Source organism: Danio rerio, chromosome 11 (assembly GCF_049306965.1).
Source record: "Danio rerio strain Tuebingen ecotype United States chromosome 11, GRCz12tu, whole genome shotgun sequence".
Classification (NCBI taxonomy): Eukaryota; Metazoa; Chordata; class Actinopteri; order Cypriniformes; family Danionidae; genus Danio; species Danio rerio.
Window position 1 is genome coordinate 23198077 of NC_133186.1, and position 21435 is coordinate 23219511.

General features: G+C 36.9%; 1 protein-coding gene and 1 long non-coding RNA gene across 3 annotated transcripts in view; both read left to right on the plus strand.

The window, feature by feature from the left end:
* The window catches only part of LOC141376595 (uncharacterized), a 244120-nt gene that overhangs the window by 124434 nt on the left and 98251 nt on the right, over positions 1 to 21435 (plus strand). The gene's annotated exons all lie outside the window — the stretch shown is intronic.
* On the plus strand, positions 3483 to 7315 carry il19l (interleukin 19 like). 2 transcript variants are annotated; one of them, XM_073915333.1, is made up of 6 exons: positions 3483 to 3528; positions 3623 to 3801; positions 4348 to 4410; positions 4483 to 4635; positions 6754 to 6828; positions 6932 to 7315. In XM_073915333.1, the coding sequence occupies exons 2-6, from the start codon at positions 3643 to 3645 to the stop codon at positions 7013 to 7015; spliced, it is 534 nt and encodes a 177-aa protein (XP_073771434.1). In that variant the 5' UTR covers positions 3483 to 3528; positions 3623 to 3642; the 3' UTR covers positions 7016 to 7315.

Here is a 21435-nt window from a genome sequence, read left to right on the forward strand (position 1 = left end):
CACACACACACACAGATAATGGAGATTGGGACATAGGCATAACGTATTTTACACTGTTTATTATATGACTCAACCCCATCCCCCAACCCAAACCCAACAATCACAGGTAATTTATGGCAAAATCTCAATGTGATAAGACTAAGTTTGAATTTAAGCATTTTGAATTACGGCGACACAAGGCAAGTTCTAGTATATATATATATATATATATATATATATATATATATATATATATATATATATATATATATATATATATATATATATATATATATATATATATTGTATATATATTTTTTTTTGTCTGTGAATGTAATTTGTTTCTTGACCAAATAAACATTTTTGATTTAGATTAAATTACATTTATATTTTCAATTTTTTACATTTTATTAACATTTTATTTTATTTTATTACATTTTATAGTTAAATTACGCAGAGAAAAAATAAGCTGCCACAAATTACAGTATTTTTAACTTTAGTGCATTGCAATTAATAATTTGTGATTAAAAACTGATATAATAATCAATTGTGAAACAGATCACGTTTCAGATCCTCATGTTAGTAAGTGTGACCAGGAACTTTCATTTCCTTTAACAATAAATTATAGCAGTGCTTTGATGTTTGTTTGTTCTCTTCCTGCTTACTGATTGCAAATGAAGTTAGTGTTTCATCAGCGTGATGTTTTAAATGAAGAATTAAACAGCGATTTAGTGTAATTTGCTTCCTTGGTGTGTAAATAAATCTTACCAAACAGGTTTGACTGCCAAACTTTCAGATCAGCTGTTAGGAAAGACAAAAAATGTCTTACAGCATCAGGAAACAGAGCGAGGAAGTTTTAAGTGTATTTCCTGCCAAACGTCACACAACAGCAGTAAAACGTTCTTGCGTTCATGCAAGCTGCATTAATAGCTGAAAAAAAAAAAAAAAAATATATATATATATATATATATATATATATATATATATATATATATATATATATATATATATATATATATATATATATATATATATGTATGTATGTATATATGACGCTTCACAAAAGAGGAAACTCCAACTTTTTAGTCAGTCTTTATCAGATCAAATTTAACACATTCAATGAGGTGACGATAGTGGTAGACTGACACTTTCTTAGCATTGAGATGGTAAAATAAATGTCTTAGGTTCGCATTTTCGTAAGTGATCTGAATATACAGTAATAACTTGACCAAGCTTATGTTAAGGAAGCCCCAGAACTGTCCCCACGATAGTTGTACAGTAAACTGCCTTCTAAATAAAGGCTGTTAAATGAAGAATAACCAAACGATAAGAAAAAGCAGTGTACTCCCTCTCTTCTTCATTACAATGAAAATTGAGTTCTTGTGTAAAACTCTGAACAAACCTTTTTTTTAAGTAAAATACTTATTTTTGTAGTAAAATGTTGTCTAAAACTACAAATGATATGGGTTATAGATGATAAATATTAATATATAAATATTTCCCAAATTATGTTTTTAAGAGCAAGGAAAATTTCACAGTGTCTGATAATATTTTTTCTTCCGGAGAAACTCTTAAAAGCGATTTTTAATTTTTTTTAAACACCATTTTAAGGAAAAAATTATTAGCCCCATTTAACCTATATATTTTTTTCGATAGTCTACAAAACAAACCATCATTATATAATAACTTGCCTAATTACCCTAACCTGCCTAGCTAACCTAATTAACCTAGTTAAGCCTTTAAATGTCATTTTAAGCTGCATAGAAGTGTCTTGAAAAATATCTAGTAAAATATTATTTACTGTCAAAAGTCTTATGTTTAGAAATGTGTTGAAAAAATAAATAGGGGGGCTAATAATTTTTACTTCAAATGTAAATATATGTATGTATATATCTGTATGTGTGTGTATGTATGTTTTTTTTTTTCTTTCTCCCAGTGTTGGTTTGCAGTTGGAAGGGCATCTGCAGCGTAAAACACTGCTGGATAAGTTGGCGGTTCATTCCACGGTGGCGACCCCGGATTAATAAAGAGACCAAGACAAAAAGAGAATGAATAAAAGTATATATATATATATATATATATATATATATATATATATATATATATATATATATATATATATATATATATATATATATATGAATATATAATGCATAGTTACATATTACTTTAAAAATAAAGTAATAGATTTTGAGTTACTTTTTTAAAAATATAACACAATTTACTTTTTTATTTTAGTTAAGGAAGGAAGACGGCAGATAGAAATATTTCCTAATTTTGAACACATGAAAGAAAAAGAAAAAATAATTATCTAAATGGACAGTGATAATACTTATTAATAAGACAAAAAGTACAAAAGTAGAAACCCTTTATTAATCAAAACATTATCCTACCTTATGTTTTGATGTGTTTTTAATGGAAATGAAAGATATACAGTGTGTTGTTAATTTCAGAGCTTCTCTTCTTAAAAAAAACAAAACAAAACAAAAAATCTACAAGTTCTGAAAGAGATCAAGGCTCAGTGAGGTCAAAAAAAGTAACACAAAAGTAACTCAAAAGTAATGTAATGCATTATTGACCATAAAAGGTGACGCAACTAGTTATTTACATTATCGTGCTTTAGAGAAAACACCCTTTAAAATGTCATTTGGTCACTGGGAAACCCATCACTGGGAAACATCCATACATTCCCATTCCCACTTATACACTACGGACAATTTAGCCTACCCAATTGACCTGCAGTGCATGTTTTTGGACTTATGGGGGAAACCGGAGCACCCGTAAGAAACCCACGTAAACACGGGGAGGACATTAAACTCCACACAACTTCTAATTAATTGTCATTTAAAGGCTACTTTGCCATTATCTTCAATACATGACACAAAATTTTAAAATGTAAAAATTGTATGTAAAATACAATACAATTATGATCACTTATTCTAAATTTGATATTATTGTATATTTTAATAAGTACATGTTAAGTACAAAACACAATATTGATTTTATGTAATTTTCACATCTGTGACACTAAAGAGTAATACTTTACCAATATTTCCCTTGTTTTTGTCAAAAACGTTATTTAAAACAGAATTATTTTAAAAAGGTAGTAAAGTTTGCACTTCATTTCCATTCAAAATTTTATTTTAAACTTTCACTATAAGTCAATTTTAATTATCAATAATTAATAGTCAATATTAAATTATCCACATTTGAAAATGCTAAAATGTCTGTATTTTGGTTCACATACAAGTAGACTGCTATATAACAAAAATCACATAGCACAACATGCTACTACATGTATTATAACATTATGTACGTCAGAGATTTTTGAAATGGAAGTCCCGCATCCTTTCAAGCCAATTCCTATAGTGATGGATTAATTTAGTAATTTAGTTCCTCTTACTGTAATGGGAGGTAAAAAGCCCAAAAAAAAAAAAAAAATCAAGAATACCTGTCGAAATTCCCCTCCTATCCCAATATAAGAGCACCTACCATCACCATGCACAGGTGCACATCATTTTACGAAGGAAAACACTTAGACCTCAGCAGGTAACAATACATTACATATACTAAATAAGATGCTTATGATTCTTATGATGCTTATGATGCTTAGATGCTTATGATGAATTTCTTTCTTTCTTAGACTCAATTGTCAGTGGCATAATGGAGAGCTCATTCATTGTATACAGCATGTTTATTTGCATCGTACTGAGTGGTCTATGGGATGCAGCCCAGGGAAGAAGGCTTCACTTGGGCAGTTGTAAAGTGAACATCCACACGCATGAACTCCGGCACCACTTTCAGTACGTCCGTCAAGGCATGGTGAGCAAGCTGAAAGTTTAACCTTAGTCATGTTACTTCCTTCTGTTAAAATAGCTCGTGGCAGTTTGATGCAAGTCGCCTATGTATAAATAGCACTCGATTTCCCACCATAACAATGACGTCACCGGTGATGTCAATGGGTTTTCTTGACAGGCTTGACATGTCAACAAACTGGTTATAGATTTATTTTAGACAGCTGTTTCATTCTTTTTGACTCTACATACTTGAATGAGAACACCAGCGTGTTGCAAGACATGCTTTGTCACATTTCACTTTTGAGTTCAACATCCAGCCATTGGCTTTTATCCATGACACAGCATAAACAAACAAAAGGAATACCTCTGTGAACCCGGAGAATCTCAAATGTCTTCATCTTTCTGTGAGGCCTGCGTATCAGGCGGTATATCTACAGAACAGAAAATGTACACGTCATGAAAGCAGCAACAATGAAAGCCGTTTTAAAAGTGGCCTCATTTTTTTGAGTGTTTTGAGGTTTGGAATGACTATCACTACGCTGCAATCTGATAATATCTTGTGCTTTGACAGATTTCGGGTGACGATCACAAGGGTATCAGATTGCTGAGGAAAGACGTGATGAGTAGTTTACAGGTAAATAAGCGTTTGTAGAATCAATTCATACAATATGTACAACATATTACTAAAACATGTCCTCCCTGTTAGGCTACTGAAAGCTGCTGTTTTCTCAGCCAGCTCCTTCATTTTTACATGGACACGGTCTTTATCAGCTATACTAGCAGCCATTCCTTACATCGCAGAACCACCAGTGTCTTGGCCAACTCTTTTCTCAGTATCAGCAAGGACCTGCGAGTGTGTGTATGTATATACTACAGATTCTACTCTTATTTTTTAATGTAACACTGGAAAAAAAAAAGGAAAAGTCCAGAATAGTCGTAACTTCCCAACGTTATATGTAAAGGTCAAGATCAAAGAACGCTTAGCATTTGATTGGCATCAGTCCTTTGACTAACATATTGCTAAGTCATAAAAATTTGTAAGCTGCAATATCTTTTGGGACTTTTTCTGTGGTTGCCATTGTACAAACTGTAAATACACTAGCCTCTGACTAAATGATTGTGCAATGTTAAAACAAATGGATTTTAAACTATTTTAATTTTTAAAAAATGCTAGTAATTTTCACAAACAATTAAATAAATAGCAAGTTACTGATGTGAGTTGAATGTTTTTTAATCTATAAAAATAATGATAGCATATCGAGAGTTAAGTGATAAGATTTTATTTTTACACAATATTAAAACATAAATTAATTTGTTTATATTTTATTAAATAAATGCAATTTAAAGGTCCTGTGAAGTGCATTAAAATGTGCAATTTTTATTGAATTTTAATCTCAACTGAAAAATGTAGATAGAGAGATAGATGCGAGATAGAGAGATAGATGCGAGATAGAGAGATAGATGCGAGATAGCTCCTCCCCGATAAAAAAACAATAACACTTTATTTTGATTGTCTGTTGAACTGAATTAAATTGCATACATGCCATTTATTTCTTATTAGATTATAATGAGACTGTTGGGTTGGGGTTAGGGTAAGTGTAAGTTGACGTGTGCTTGCAAAGTTTCTTATAGTCAGTTAAATGTCTGTTGAAGGAGCAGTATCAACAGATGTTAAGCAGACAGTCTACTATTACTCAAATAGACCATCAAAATAAAGCGCTAACAAACAAACATCCAATAGCATTTCATTTCATCACAATTCTGCAAGTGAGAGCAGTTGAGTTCAAGCACATCAAATGAAAAGTGTCTTAAAGGGGCGGGAGATGCTAGAGGGTATCTGATTGGTCAAGATTTGATGTAGTATGTGGTGATGTCAAAAAATTGTTGACCAATTTAGGCGGAAGTGACAAATTGCAAACTTTACATGTTTATATTTGTTTTATAGTTTCAAAACACAAATTTTGTCACTGTTTTGGAGCACAAAATAGACTAATAGATATCCATAAAACTAACAGACTGAAACTACCATCTAATAAAAAATTCATAATTTTCACAGGCCCTTTAAAATAACTTGTTTACATAACAGGTTTTACATTATGCTTCATTTTATCCAATAATATCTTGATAGGACTTAAGTCCCAATTCATGCTATTATGTGCCTATTTATGCAATACTAACTTGTCACCTTCGAATTATAAAGTTATATCAGACATTTTTGTCAAAATTGAGTTTTTGACATATTCTTATTAAATGACAACATAATTACATTATGGACTGTTTTTTAGTTGTTTACATTTTAAGAATTTTTATTAAAAAACAAATCTTACGCACATACTGTTTGCAAAATGGAATGCAAAAACTTTGAAGCTCAATTTCTCAAAATCTTTCAGATTGCAGATAGAAGCTTATAATTCCAAGGTGATGAACTGTTTATAAAGATGATTTAATTATAATTTTATTCTACATTCCTAATCCCAAAACCTAAATCCAACTTCCACCTTACAATCAAGCTAATAGTCTAGTAATTGTTGTATCAGTAATTATGGCAAAATAAAGTGTTACCAATATATTTTTATGGACTTTATTTTAGGCATAGGCCTTAAGCCTCATTTTAGCTTCAGCAGATGCAGCATGTTACTTATTGACATTTTTTGTTAATTTACTTACAATGTACAGAGTTTTTGTGACTCTCTAAAGTACATGAATATGTGGCGCATGATTGGTTGTCAGTTACTAAGCACCATGCTATAAAGTTTTTGTGTGTGTGTTTTTTCAGAGTGTTTTAACTGACATTAATTAGGTAAAATTGAGAACAAAATTGTAGAAAAAAAAAAAAGATTTGGGGTCTTTGAATTGTTTTCTGGAAATAGAGGGGAAATTAAGTGAAAAGTCTTATAACTATTCTTGCAGAGAGTTGATTTAGGAAAGAAAATGAGCAGACTAATCTAACCATGTCACTGTTTCTGTCTATGTTAAGCATGCAAATGCACACTGTGAGTGTGGTGAGAATACCAGACTACAACTCAAGAGCATTCAAACGGCATATGAAAAGGTAAGAGACACAATTCACTGACAGGACACATAACAATTCGGCATGTGACTGTAAAACACACTAATAATCTGCACAAAATCTCTCTCCATATTTCTGATGACAGCTTGATCAGGCAGCAGGAACAGTAAAGGCTATTGGAGAGCTGGATTCACTTCTGGAATGGATAGAAAGTTTCCAACAACAATGACAACACAAGACCCCATTCGATTGAATCTGAATATTTATTATATTTATAATGTACAGCTGTTTAGGTTCAACAGCAAAGACTCTATTGCATAACTTGGACTCTGGATTATTTAAAATGTATATATTTAATAACTTAAAGTTTATATATGAATTATTTATGTGATATGTAATGAACTACTTTTTTGACTTCTGTTTCTAAGCAAATTTGCATGATAAGGTAAAAATGTCATGCTGCAAAGTAGACCTTTGAGGTCAAATTGTTGTCAATGAATATTTGTCTTCATTAAAACTTTTATAAACTAGCGTATGTCACCTGTTTGATCATGTTCATGATGAATGATACACATTATAGTAAATTGCAAAACAAACTGATGTTTCATTTGCGGAATATCAGCCCATCAGCGTAAGCAAAAGTAACCTTGTCATGTTTATGCTAAAAGGAAATGCGCTGATGCTAAATAGCTTCCGTACGAAGGTGTCAGCACGTCATCTCTCCAGATTTTACAATAGATCTGTTCATCAGGTTAACTTTCAATTTAGGTAACAGATTCACAGCTATTCATAAAGAATACATTGATGTATAAATGTGTCATGCCACGTCAAATTATGAGTTAATTCTTAAAGAGGCCTTCACAGCACTGATAAGAAATTATTAGAAAAATGAATGACGCAGAACTTCTGCTAAATGATGCACTATGGAATTGGAGTTTGCTATTTACAGTATTAATAAAAAGTAGCAAAGGCAGTGCGCTTACAGTGCATGAATCCATGGGTCGTCACACTTGGATACATGTAACTTTAAAGTTTTAAATATTTTCAATAAGCATCCTTAGTGACCTCCACTGGTCAAATATGGAATCAGATAAGTCTCAAAAGAAATTCACGCAAAAGACACGATGTACACATGCGTAGCCAAATTCACGTGCGTAAAATATTTATTTTTATTCACAAAAAATTTTCACGTGCACAAAATTAAAATACATTTTTATAAAATACATTACACAAATGCAAAACACCATTTGTAAATGTATGAGAGTGTACAAAAAGTTTTGAATGTTTAAAACTTGCGAGTTCATCCTGAGTGAGAATGTGCAAATCCTCTTTCACGTACGACTCCCCCTGGATACGTGTGTGTGTATTTTTGAGACTTTCCTGCCAGAGTCAGGGCTACTCGTACCTTTCAGCTAATAAGATGAGAGCTGTATTCAATAAAACCAACTCTACGCTTCTTTTACGCAGACTGTTCCTCTCCAGCATGTCGAACAGAGAAAGCAGCAGTAGCACTTTTTTTAAAAAATTTATTTATTTGATCATATCCTCACTCTTTTTATCCATTATTTTGCCGCAGCTCCGCTCTTCCTATTTATTGTCTCGCAGCCCCATGAGCAAAATGTATCCTGCAGGGTAATCATAAGTATTATTCTGGCCACACTAGCATTGCAGTGCCATTGTGGTCCAGTGGTAAGCACATTGGGTTACCATACCCATAGAACCGTGTTGGATCCTCGCCTGAGTTAATTTTTTTTTATATTTTCTTTTTCAAGAAAACAGCTGCTTTAGAACTTCAAATGTTTAACAACCTTACAGTTTTATATGTCTTAACAATAAAAATAAAATAAAAAAATCAACTCAGGTGAGGATTGAATACAGTTCTATGGGCATGGTAACCCAACATGTTAACCGCTGGACCACAATAGCACTGCAATGCAGATGTGGCTGGAATAATACTTATGATTACCCTGCAGGATACATTCTGCTCATGGGGCTGCGAGACAATAAATAAGAATTCAAGAGTTCACACTTAGCTGATGATTAATTATAAAAGCTTGTTTGGCATGCTGTCCCGGGAGAGAGCCCTGTGCTCATGAGATCCTTGAGCCCAGGGCTCCCTCCCGTTGCAAGGCAGGAGGGGAGTTTGAGCTCAGGTAGATCTCGAGAACTCCCCTGCTGTAGCAAGTGAATGCTCTTGAAATGAATTACTAACTAGAATCATGTCTATGTTGACAATTTGGATTGTTCAATTGACTTAATTGCATGTTTTTAGGCGGTGGGAGGAAACCGGGGAACCCGGGGGAAACCCACGTGAGCACGGGGAGAAGTGCAAACTCCACACAGAAATGTCTGCTAGTTTTGGTAAAGCCAGGAACCAAAGACACTCTTGCTGTGAGGCGACAGTGCTAGGCACTGGGCCACCGTGTCACCCGTCTAAGAAGGAGGAGTAGGGGAGGAAGGGGGGACTCTTCAAAACGAAGATAGCAATGGAATAAACCCCAGGGTATTTATAGTAGTTAAGGAGTCATCTGAATGGATCGTTATGAATTAGATAATGCGGGTCAGCTGCTAGCAATCATAAGCACGTGATCCTCTCGAAATTTGTTTATACATAAATTTCACTTCAAGAGTTCACACTTAGCTGATGATTAATTATAAAAGCTTGTTTGGCATGCTGTCCCAAGAGAGAGCCCTGAGCTCATGAGATCCTCGAGCCCAGGGCTCCCTCCCGTTGCAAGGCGGGAGGAGAGTTTGAGCTCAGGTAGATTCTCGAGAACTCCCCAAAATGCCTTTGTATAGCTCGGGACAGCAGGCGCGTATTGAAGAGCCCCCCAAAAAGCAGGTGTAACAAAGCCATATCCGGCTGCTGGATATAGCGTTGATAGCTTAGGAAGAGAAGCTCCTACGGGAGCAGAGCAAAGTAGACTGCTAGAGCCTAGGCGGGGTGAGGGCAGGGCTGGATTGACTCCGCGGGAGTCAAGGCTCAAATATATACACCCCTGTGGGGGTGGGAGCTGGGGTTAGATTGCTCAAGCAAGAGTCGGGAAGGTTTGGGCGGTGGAGACTCCTGCATGAGAGGGTGGGAGGTGGCCAGGGCCTGAACTCCGGCAGGAGTTGAAGCTTGTTTTAGTCGCTCCTGCGGGAGCTAGAGCTGAGGATTGAGGGCCTAAGCGAAAGGAAGAACATAGTGAAAGAGCAACGCTGAAAGAAACAGTTAGCGGAGAACTCAACGCTGGAAAAGAAATTGAGGAAATAGGAGGGTAAGGAGATAAGGGGGAAGATCAGAGAAGGGTAAAGGTAGCGGAAGCACTCACGCTGTACGGAAGAAAGAAGGGGCAGATAATTGCCAGGCGGAGAATCTCGACGCCAGAAAGAAGAAAAGGAGAATATAGGAGTATATATGCATATAAAAATATATGTATATGAATATATATGGTTATTACATGGTAGGGGCCGGGCATGGGCGGTGATTGACTCTTGCGAGAGTCGAAGCTCGGAGCGACCCCTGCGGGGGTCTGGGCGGTGGAGACTGCAGCAGGAGGTGGCCGGGGCGGGACTCTTGCGAGAGTCGAAGCTCGTTTTAGTCACTCCTGCAGGAGTTAGAGCTGAGGATTGATGGCCTATGAGAAAGGAAGAAAAGAGAGGGCAGAGGAACTCGACGCCAAAGGAAGAAAAGGAGAGAGGGAATAACCTGCATCTATTCCTGTTTCAGCATATGCATGCACACGCATCGGAACAGGTATACATCGGATGTATGCGCATAACGCATAACGCATTGGGGGGAGGGGCTAGAGATGACTCGCGAGTCGGGAAGAGGGAGGGGGTAGTGCAGGCTCTTATTGGAGGTGGTAGTGAAGGGGTGGCCGGGGATGGGCTAGAGATTACTCGCGAGAGTCGAAGCTCGGATTGGACCCCTGCGGGGGTCAGAGCATGGTGAGGGAAGGAGCATAGTAGGCTTGAAAGGAAAGTTAAGAGCATATATGCAACATGCACAACATGTAATGCCCATAGGCTCACACACTCATTGCTTGCACGTGCATATGCATACTTAAACGTACGCCCACACCTATATATATCTACGTGCAAATAAGCATGTATACGTGTGCAACCGCACACTGTATCTGCGCGAGCAATCACCCACATTCCCATGCGCACCCATACACAAGCACACACACATGCGCACTCCAGCCTACTTAGGGTCGAGCTCGTACCCCTAGTTCAAGTTTGGAATTTTGCTGGTTAGGGCTAGCTGGGCTGTCTTGAGGTGGGATCGGCTGAGGCGAATGTAAGCTTTGAAGGCATCAGAGGACCAGCGGCCTAGGGTCTGGATTTGGTGCGAGGATAGACCTTGTGAGCTGCTGTGGTGGCTGCGCCAATTCTAAAGGAATGGCTGGAATACAATTCGGGGGAAACGCCCGAAAGGCGAAGGACTTCTTTCAGATGTTTTTGAAACCAAAACGGGTTACTGGACGGTTAGCGTCATCAGTAAAAAGTGGGGCATGTGGGTCGGACTCCTTTGATCTCCTTGAATGGAGAAAGCTAGGAGAGTTTGGAATGGCTGTATGGGGGAAAAATGTTAAATATGTAAATAAAATGCCCTTTGCCTGTCTGATCTGTCTTGCTTTGCTTAATGAAAAAGGCGAGTGTTTCAGCATTCAGCAGTGTTAGATCAGATATAGTGGGGTGTATTGCGGGGTTGAAATTGGATGTGATAGCCATTTCTGAACACCTCAGGAAGCCAAAAAAGCCAGGGTAAACATGGCGTCTAGTGTACGGGCTGTGTGAAGTGAGAGGTATCCTTTGCGTAGTGTGCGTAGCACTTGCTAAAATATTGAGCGTAATGGGTAGTCTAGTGTCGAGAAGGGGGGGGGGGTTGTTTTCTGGGTACCTTTAATGAGGAGGGAAGTTTGAGCGTTAGAAATGGCTTCTGAGGTGGCCCCGTAAATCAATTATGAAAAAATTGGACCCCACTAAGGTAGCTTTTTATGGAGCTCGCCTGGATATTTTTGGCTGTATGGAGGTGGGAAATAAATGAGGTGATGGTAAGCAATGAAAAATCTGGGAACTGTATTTGGTACAGGGTGTGGAAATATTTATAAGATTTCCATGCTGTGAGATATGACTCAAGGTTCCTTGGTGCGACAGCGTGAAGGATCAGAGATATGGAAGTTTTATGGCAATATCATCTGTGAATAGAGTGGAACAGGTGTTGGATACTGGTCTGCTTCCGGTACCAAGAGCCGAAATTTCTGGAAAAGAAAACGAGAGAGAGAATCAGCAATTTGATTTTTGCAAACTGGAACATGTCTAGCAGTCATAATGAATTGCTTTTTGGCTGCCGTCCGAACGAGGCGTCTTAGTAAGGACATAATTGGAAGTGCGTGCGAGCGTCCTTTATTAATGCAATAAACGGTGGCTTCGCTGTCGCAATGAACAAGAATGCTAGAGGCGGACCATTCATCTCCCCATAAAAGCGCTGCTGCGACTATGGGGTAGAGTTCGAAAGCGCAGATGATTGCTGATTTCTGGGTAGACTGAGCATCTGCGGGGGCCATGTTGAAGCAAACCAGTGACCTTGGTAAAAGCCGCCGAACCCGACTGAGGGGGCAGCGTCAGTGAATAAATTAATATCCACCGGGGAAGAAATTAGGTCGCTATAGAAAAAGGAACAGCCGCTCCATTGCTAAAGGAAGGAGATCCATAAGCTGAGTTCATTGAGACTGGGTTTAGAAAGATATATGGTATCTTCTAAACCGGGGGCCGAGGAGGAGAGCTGAAGGAGGCGAGTAATAAACGGGAGGCCTTGGGGAATTATGCGCATCGCGAAATTGAAATGCCCGAGAATAGATAGCAGTTCGCGTTTGGTGCATGATTGTTTCTCGAGGAAAATTGAGATAAAGAGATTATACGGTCGATATTTTCTTTGGGAAGAGATGCTTGAAATTTATTCGAATCTAAGTTGATGCCCAGAAATTCTATGGAAGTGCTGTGACCGGCTGTTTCTCCTCTGCAAGGGGGATGCCTAGATTTTCGAAAACCTTTTGGGTGATCGATAGGTGATTAGCTGGGGGTGAAGAAGGTGGGGAAATGAGGAGAAAATCCTCGAGGAGATGGATGATATGCGGGATTTCGTAGTTATTAGATAAAATCCAGCATAATGCTTCTTAAGCATATCGAAAATTTTAGGACTACTTTGCAGCCGAAAGATTATCGGACTGCAAAGTAAAATTGTAAGCGCCAATGAATGCCAAAAAGGTGCCAGAAGTCTGGGTGAATTGGCATGATTTTAAAGGCGGATAAAATGTCGATTTTTTGCAAGCCAAGCATTGCGACCGGCTAAACTGATGAGCGAAATTGCTTGGTCTATATCATGATAATTCAGCGAGTATTCGTCTGATGGAATGGTGCTGTTAATGCTAGGAATATAGAATTGTGAGGAGCGGAGACCAATAATCAAGGGTTTTTATTAGAGAATTCTCAAGTCGCAATGTCAATAGGACTAATACAAGAACGCTGAATAGTGGGGCAAGAATGGTACTATCATAATTTTATTATCGATTCTTTTTTGATTAACGAATTCACTGTTGCAGGTTCGGTAGTCGCAGATTGTAGATTGGAGCAGAATAAGGTTAAGGAAGGGAGAGCTGAAACGCCCAGGTTAGATCCTTGGGTAAGACCTGAAATCATAAATCAGAAGTTAGTATCAGGGTGACAACGCAATTCAAAGCAATTTGAGAAATATGGCATCTGAGCTATGTGAGTGGAAATGCATCCTTTATGTAGAGTGTGATTGTATTTGAAGAGCATATAAAATGTAATGGGTTGGATGAGGGTCAGGTTCTGCAACCAAATGTAATGGTCTTTTTATTAATGCAAGGTCTGATAGCTTGATGTCGCTACGTGCAAGGATGGTAGAGGTGAGCATTCATCTACCCTCAGAATGGCAAATGGATGGAGAGCTGAGGATAAGGGGTATGGTTTGTTTGGTGGTCCTGGAAGTGTTTATTGAAGATCCGTTGTCAGAAATGTCCTCCTATTCATAGCAGCCAATCAGGAAGTTTGTTTTGTTGCTGTTTCACATCCAACTGACTTGCCATTATAAGCTTACATAAGACACTAGTGTATGAATAAATGAGTCACTGGTCTAGTGTAATTGGACCTCAGTGCTCTGTGTATAATTTATTTATTTATTTATTTATTTATTTTTTTTTTATTATTATTATTATTATTATTATTTATTTATTTTTTTTCAATTGCTAACATCAAAACTCTGAACTCTATAAGACTTCAAGGGCGATGTCACCACTCCAAACTGTGAATGGAATGTTAGTAATTGGCTTTACTTTAATCCATGAATAACATTTGTTGGTATCTTAACTTCATTCACAAACGTGTCTGGCCCAAATTTATTCATAAGACTTGCAACAGAGTCAAGAGAGAGGGCGGGACCTTCTCCAGAGAGCTTATTGGATGGTGACGCTTTTCCTTACAGCTAATGGCTTAAAGGAGAGCCAGTCAAGCGTGCCAAAGGTGAAATAGCCCGGCGGCCATTTTGCTGATCAAGTTCACCATTGTTTATGGCTTGAGCTGTTGCTCTGCTAAACATTCCAGCAAACAAGCTGTTAAATGTTATGGATCAGTGGACGGGCAAGAGGCAAGTATCTTTAGTTAAAATCATTGTTTACGCTAGTCTTGTTATTCAAAAGATTTATAAATGTTTTAGTCTAAATGTTTGGTAAAGTTATTTTGCGAAGCTTCCCTTCATGTGCATAGCATGTGCACCGCTAGGAAAAAGGTAATGGTTCAGTTTCATTGCAATGGCTTTGGAGTTTTTGGCTGTCATTTGCTGGAGAATGGGGTTAAAGACACAGCAGATGCGTTGAAGTGGAAGGTTTGATGTTTTGTTGAAGTTGTTGATGCAATTGTTGGAGTTATTTTGAAGTAGTAATAGTAGTAGTTGTTGTTGTTGTTGCTGCAGTTGTTGTTGCTGCAGTTGTTGTTGCTGCAGTTGTTGTTGCTGCAGTTGTTGCTGCTGCTGTAGATTGTAGCTTGTAGCTTGTAAATTATAGCTAGTAGCTTGTAGATTATAGCTGATAATTTGTAGATGGTAGCTGGTACATTGTAGCTGGTAGCTGATAGCTGCTTTGGTTGACCATGCTGGTTTAGAGTAGGTTCTTCAACGGAGCTAGCTACAGTGAAGCTGCCTCTTCAAAACGAAGATAGCAATGGAATAAACCCCAGGGTATTTATAGTAGTTTAGGAGTCATCTGATTGGATCGTAATGAATTAGATAATGCGGGTCAGCTGCTAGCAATCATAAGCACGTGATCCTCTCGAAATTTGTTTATACATAAAGTTCACGAGCGGAGATGCGGCAAAATAATGGATAAAAAGAGTGAGGATATGGTCAAATAAATAAATAAATAAATAAAAAGTGTGACTGCTGCTTTCTCTGTTCGACATGCTGGAGAGGAACAGTCTGCGCAAAAGAAGCGCAGAGTTGGTTTTATTGAATACAGCTCTCATCTGATTAGCTGAAAGGTACGAGTAGCCCTGACTCTGGCAGAAAAGTCTCAAAAATAAACACACACGTATCCAATGGGAGTCGTACGTGAAAGAGGATTTGCACATTCTCACTCAGGATGAACTCGCAAGTTTTAAACATTCAAAACTTTTTGTACACTCTCATACATTTGCAAATGGTGTTTTGCATTTGTGAAACGTATTTTATTTTGAAATAAATAATGTATTTTTATGAAATGTATTTTTATTTTGTGCACGTGAAATTTTTTTTGTGAATAAAAATAAATATTTTACGCACGTGAATTTGGCTACGCATGTGTACATTGTGTCTTTTGCGTGAATTATTATTGAGTCTATTCTGACTCCATAGTCAAAGGTGGTGCTAGAGCTTTCAAGATTTATTCCAGCAGTCATCAGCTTTATAAAAGACAAACAGCAAGTAGTGAGGATTGAAAACTTCACATCCAACACCCGCACCACAAGCACTGGTGCCCCACATGGATGTGTTCTCTCCCCACCTCTTTTCTCACTGTACACCAATGTCTGGCGTTTGCAGATGACACCAATGTCATTGGACTCATCCAGGACAGTGGGTCTACATATAAAAAGGAAGTGGAGCAGCTGACAGTCTGGTGCAGTCACAACAACCTGGATCAGACAAGCTCAAAAATGGAGAACTATCAGAGGAGAACTTCAGGAGAAACCCCCCTGCAGTCCCCCCACTCAGCCTCTTGAACAGCACTGAGACAACACCATCTCTCAGGACTTGAAGTGGGACACTCATGTTGCCTCCATTGTGAAAAATGGCCAGTAGAGGTTGTACTTCCTTAGCAGCTATAGATATTTAACCCACCTCAGGAGCTACCGAGACAGTTTATTTGCTCTCACTGAGTCAGTTCTGTGTTCTTCCATGATTGCATTGCTCATAATTGTTTTAATTAATATTTTATTTTCCACTTATTTGAATGTCCTTCTTTTTTCTTGTGTTGATATGTACAGGCATGTATGTACCCTAAGCTCTTCCAAACCACAAAACAATCCATTTTGTGTTTACACACTTAGCCAGCCAAGTTCTAATACTGATCTGGAATTTAATTCAGGAGATTGTACAGGATTTAAGCTGTAGTGTTTGGGAGTGGTGTAAAGTAACTAATTACAAATACCCAAATTACTGTAATTGCGTAGTTTTTCTTGGGAATTGTAATTTACTAAGTAGTTTTATAAATGTGTGCTTTTGCTTTTCCTTGAGTACATTTTTACTGCAGTATCTGTACTTTTACTCCACTACTTTCCTTCAACCTGCAGTCACTACTTTATTTTTTCCTGTCTACTGGGGATTATAAAAATCAGTCCTGTCATTCCTGTCCAATCAAATCACACACAGAAGGTAAATCACATCATAATGAACTACCTCAAAACATGGGCGATTTATAATTGCAGCAAACTCTTTGGAAGCGTTAAAAGTGTCCAAGAAGATGTCCAAAACTTTTACACGCATTAACCCAAAGACTGTTTAGACCATTGGTCACCAAACTTGTTCCTGGAGGGCCGGTGTACTGCAGACTTTAGCTCCAACCATTGTCAAATGCACCTGAACAAGCTAATCAAGGTCTTACCAGGTATACTTGAAACACCCAGGCAGGTATGTTGAGGCAACTTGGAGCTAAACTCTGCAGGGACACCGGCCCTCCAGGACCAAGATTGGTGACCTCTGGTTTAGACTGTTGGTCACTGATAAGAAGATGAAGGACGTTTACTGTATGATGACTGAAATGGCTTTAAACACCCAGCAGGTACAAGACATCAACATGACGTCAGATTGATGTTGTATCCCAATGTTATTGGGACGTTGCATTTTGTTTGTAAATCTGGTTGATATCAGAACTTAACGTCAGGTCAACATCATTGTCCAACGTCCAATCTAAAAGTACCCAAATATCAACGTCTAATGAAGTTACAGCTTGACATTACCACTATGACGTGTATCAGATGTTGGATTTTGGTTGCCATACCTGACGAATAAATGTCAGAATTTGACATCAATATGATGTTGGTTTAAGATGTTGTCTAAACAATGGATTTTGGTCACTTTCTAACAACTTAAAATCAACCAAATATTTGACGTCAATATTGCATCAGCTTTTAACAGTGTAACACTCACTACTCACAACTCTTGAGTACTTTTAAAAGGGCTATTTTTTACTCCTACTTTGAATAATATTTACAACAGGTACTTTTACTCTACCTGCACTACATTTTTAGGAAAATATTAGTACTTTTACTTGAGTATGATTTTTCAGTACTCTTTCCACCACTGGTGTCTGGATGGTTTAATGACATTAATTGTGAAAGACACAAACACTAACTTACATATTCAGATATTACTATGCTTACAAAAACAGCTATTAGAAATGAGAAGAAACACAAAAGATGATAGAGGCGCTTTTGACAGGGAATTCGAAGAGGACAAAGATGAGGTACTGAAGTGGGTAAATTTTCTGCTAACCATAAAGGAAGAAGTGGCACAGAGGATCTTTCAGACCAAATATTACAATTGAAGACTGGAAGAAGCCTGGGAGCATTATCTCTAGAAAAAGATATATTCTTTGCCAACTAGGAGCTATGACCTTAGAGGACAGGACTCCGGGAAGACTGCCTAGATGACTGCCCAAATGCTGAGGTAATAGAAGAAAGGCTTTGATATTATTGTATGTAAATACATCACCATAGAGAGTGTACACAAAGGGATTTCTTCTATGTGTTAATATATATACTCAAGTATAACAAACCTTAGATATTCTCCAGTATATCAGACACTAATTGCTACTTTGCTGTGTATTTACTGAAAGGGATTTCTATGTATTAACAGATATTCCCAAGTATATCAAGCTTTAGATATTCTCTAGTATATCAGACCTTAATTGCTGTGTATTTACTGGAGGGGATTTTTTATGCCTGTATTAATACTGTATAAAAGGCCGGTGCAAACAGACCAGCAGTGCACTTAAATTGACTTCTGTATACTAAATGTCTTAGACCCTTTATTTTCAACGAAGGATAAAGGATTTTGTTTTGTTATTGTGATGGTTTTATTCTTCTTTTTAACTGGATTTATTTTATTAATAAAATAATATATTATTCATTTTCTTAACTGGAGTGGACATTTGGCTTAATTTGCAAAACCCATCAAGATACCTTGTGTGGTAAGGTATGAATCTGATTTATTCCTTAAACATTACAATTTAAGGTCCTAAACAAAACTCTATCTAAGAAATATAGCCAAGAGAGAATTCTGGTTTCTTTCTTTATTTAAGGTTTTGAATAAAGGCATCCAGTACAATGCTGATATTAAATTTCAGGCATTCAAAGTGCTGAATATTTTTGTTCAATCTGATACATATCTGATGCTGAATATTATGATGGCAAAATGAAACTTCTTTTAATGGATATCTATACTAACTGCCATTAGCGCAAACAATAGTTCCACCAAATTACGAGGTGATTAAACATGACTTTAAAAGTCACAAAAATGCTTTAAAAGTTGTTGTTACAACTGAAATACTAAAAAATGCCTTATAAATTGAATATTTTAAGTAATGCATGATACTACTTATAAATGACACTGACAGTCCAGGCTCTTCCCCTAATCACCCATCCCAATCCTCAATTTCTGAGTTCATACACACCTGATCACTATTACCCAATTAGCACTCACTGTATAAGAGCATCCTGTTTCCACTCACATTTTGTCTGGTCTGCACTACAGACAAGACACGTATCCTGACCGCAGACTCTTACAACTAAGGCTCCAGCAATCCAATTCTCCTTCATCCAGACATAGAGGTCCTGTCTATCATAACATAAGACCAGACCTTAGCACCATATATCAAAAAGACATGGGTTGTTTCTCAACTTCAAAAACGATGAGAACGGACTTCCGTTCTTGTGAAGACTGGTCTTGCCAGGTCTCCTTGGAAGAATGAACTCGGGAGACCTCTAGAACAGAGAACGTGTTCCTGTAAGAAATGAAATGCTGCGTCGTTCTTTATGGTCTTCATGATCATCATGCATTTTTAGCAGAAAATTATTGAACTGAATTTAATAAAAATTCCAGATAATAAACACCCTTAATGTGTTTATTCCTTTATTACGTTTTTCATGGTAATGTTTATATTCATGGTTTCATTTAGGGAAACTTCTTTTAGTTTAGACTCATGTTGTAAGATTAGTTTAGGTGTTTTGCCCCTATTTAATTTTGAGTTTTGTAGTTTAATGAGTTTAGTTCGGGAGTCGTGTGCACTGAAGATGTCGGTTTTTATTTATTTATTTTTTTGTTGCCTAGTTTAGACTTTAGATTTAAGGATTGTTTTGTCTTGGTAATTAGTTTGATTGGCTCACGCTCATTGTTTTCGTTTAAAGAGAATAATTGTAAATGTTTATTTTTCTTTTTTCCATTTAATATTGTTACATGTTGTTTAAATCATTGAGTAAAAAAAGCTTAAATAGAGAATTGATTCCTGCCTTATCCTTGATCTGTCGCACACATTGCCTTTGTCTCACTTAAATGTTACAGCATCCCACTTAACATCTTAAACACATAAGAGCTTGATTAGCTAGCCCCGGTCTGTTTGATTAGGATTGGACCTTTCAGGACACTGGCTCTACTGGAGCACCCCTGATGTAATTGCTTTTCCTGTGAATGCTTTAAAAGCAACCAAATGCATTAAAAATATCTATCTCCCAGCCTGAATATTTAAAAATAATTTTGAAAAGGTACCCTATTCAATCCTGTCGAAGGCTTTTTCAGCATCCTATGACAGGACTGCATGGTCCTTGACAGGTTGTTTTTCATATAATATATTTAAGATTCTGCATATGTTATTGAGGATTTTGTATTCCAATCACAAATCATTTTGGTTATTCATAATAAAACAGAGTATGTTTCTAGTCTCTTATAGGGACTTATTTAATGCCACAGAACATTAAACCTGATTTGTAACCTGATGTTGATACACTGTAAATCAAGCAAACTATGGGAAGATTAAATAACTTCTCAACATAATAAGAGAAGGGGAAAAGCAAGGTAACACAAATATAAATAAATTACTTTGTAGAATAGGAGACATTGTAACATGATGGAAAAAAAAACATTCATGCACAGTATTTATATATTTCAACGCTTTCCATTGACACTGAAACATGTATTATTCCATTTTGATAACGGAACAAGAAACGTGAGACACATAGCTGACTTGCTTTGAATATCATGAATCACTTTCGTAACAGCTTTAAAAAAATAACATTCACTGAAACCAGCTCAGCAGGAAATTTCCTGTTTTAAGTTCTTGCTGAGCTATTGACACATGGTACACCAAGCAAGCAACACTAGGCAGAACACTACCAATTGACCTGTATTTTATTTATAGTACTCACTCGCAGTCAAAGTAACCCAATACCCAAAATGTAAAACAGAAAAAAAATGCAGTTTGGTTTTAAATTTGTACAGTTTCGCAAGGTCAAAACTAAAAGTACAGTTCAAGAGGTCACTCTTTATCAACTGGCAAAGTACATACGCAATACACTTAATATACTTCCCCTTAAACTTCCCAAGTATAATGAGCAAAATTGCCTGCTAATGCCTGAGGAAACTAAAGATGACCTATTAAACCCACATCCCCTTGATATTTGTAAATGAGACTAAAACCATGTTTCTGGACATCATGGCATGACATTAATCCAGATTGCCAAATTTTATAATTTCCTTTAAAATGGAATTTAATGATTGGTAGTATCACAAAAACATGGTTAAAAGAAACTTGCGGTTTTAAATAGAAACCAAACCTGCAGCCGAGTCAGCAGTTAAGTCATCCATTGATTTACATGTTATAATTTAACACATTTAAATGATTTTGACAGACAGCGCCTGTTAAAGCAGGGCAGTTGTTTGAGACCAATTGCAGTGCCAAATTTTTTTATTTTACCATTTACTAAACATGTAAAATAATTGCCTCTATTTTGACGGTTTCAGGCTTTCACAACCAATTTGAATGTTATCACTCGATTTAATGGCCATTATCAGGGGTTATCAGCTGATAGTTATCAACCAGTAGGGGCTTTTTGCACCTA

Coding starts and splice junctions, on each gene's coding strand:
- il19l (XM_073915333.1), top strand. CDS start 3,643: ATGGAGAGCTCATTCATTGTATACAGCATGTTTATTTGCATCGTACTG. Junction 4,411..4,482: donor ACGTGATGAGTAGTTTACAG/GTAAATAAGCGT, acceptor CCTCCCTGTTAG/GCTACTGAAAGCTGCTGTTT. Junction 4,636..6,753: donor GCAAGGACCTGCGAGTGTGT/GTATGTATATAC, acceptor GTCTATGTTAAG/CATGCAAATGCACACTGTGA.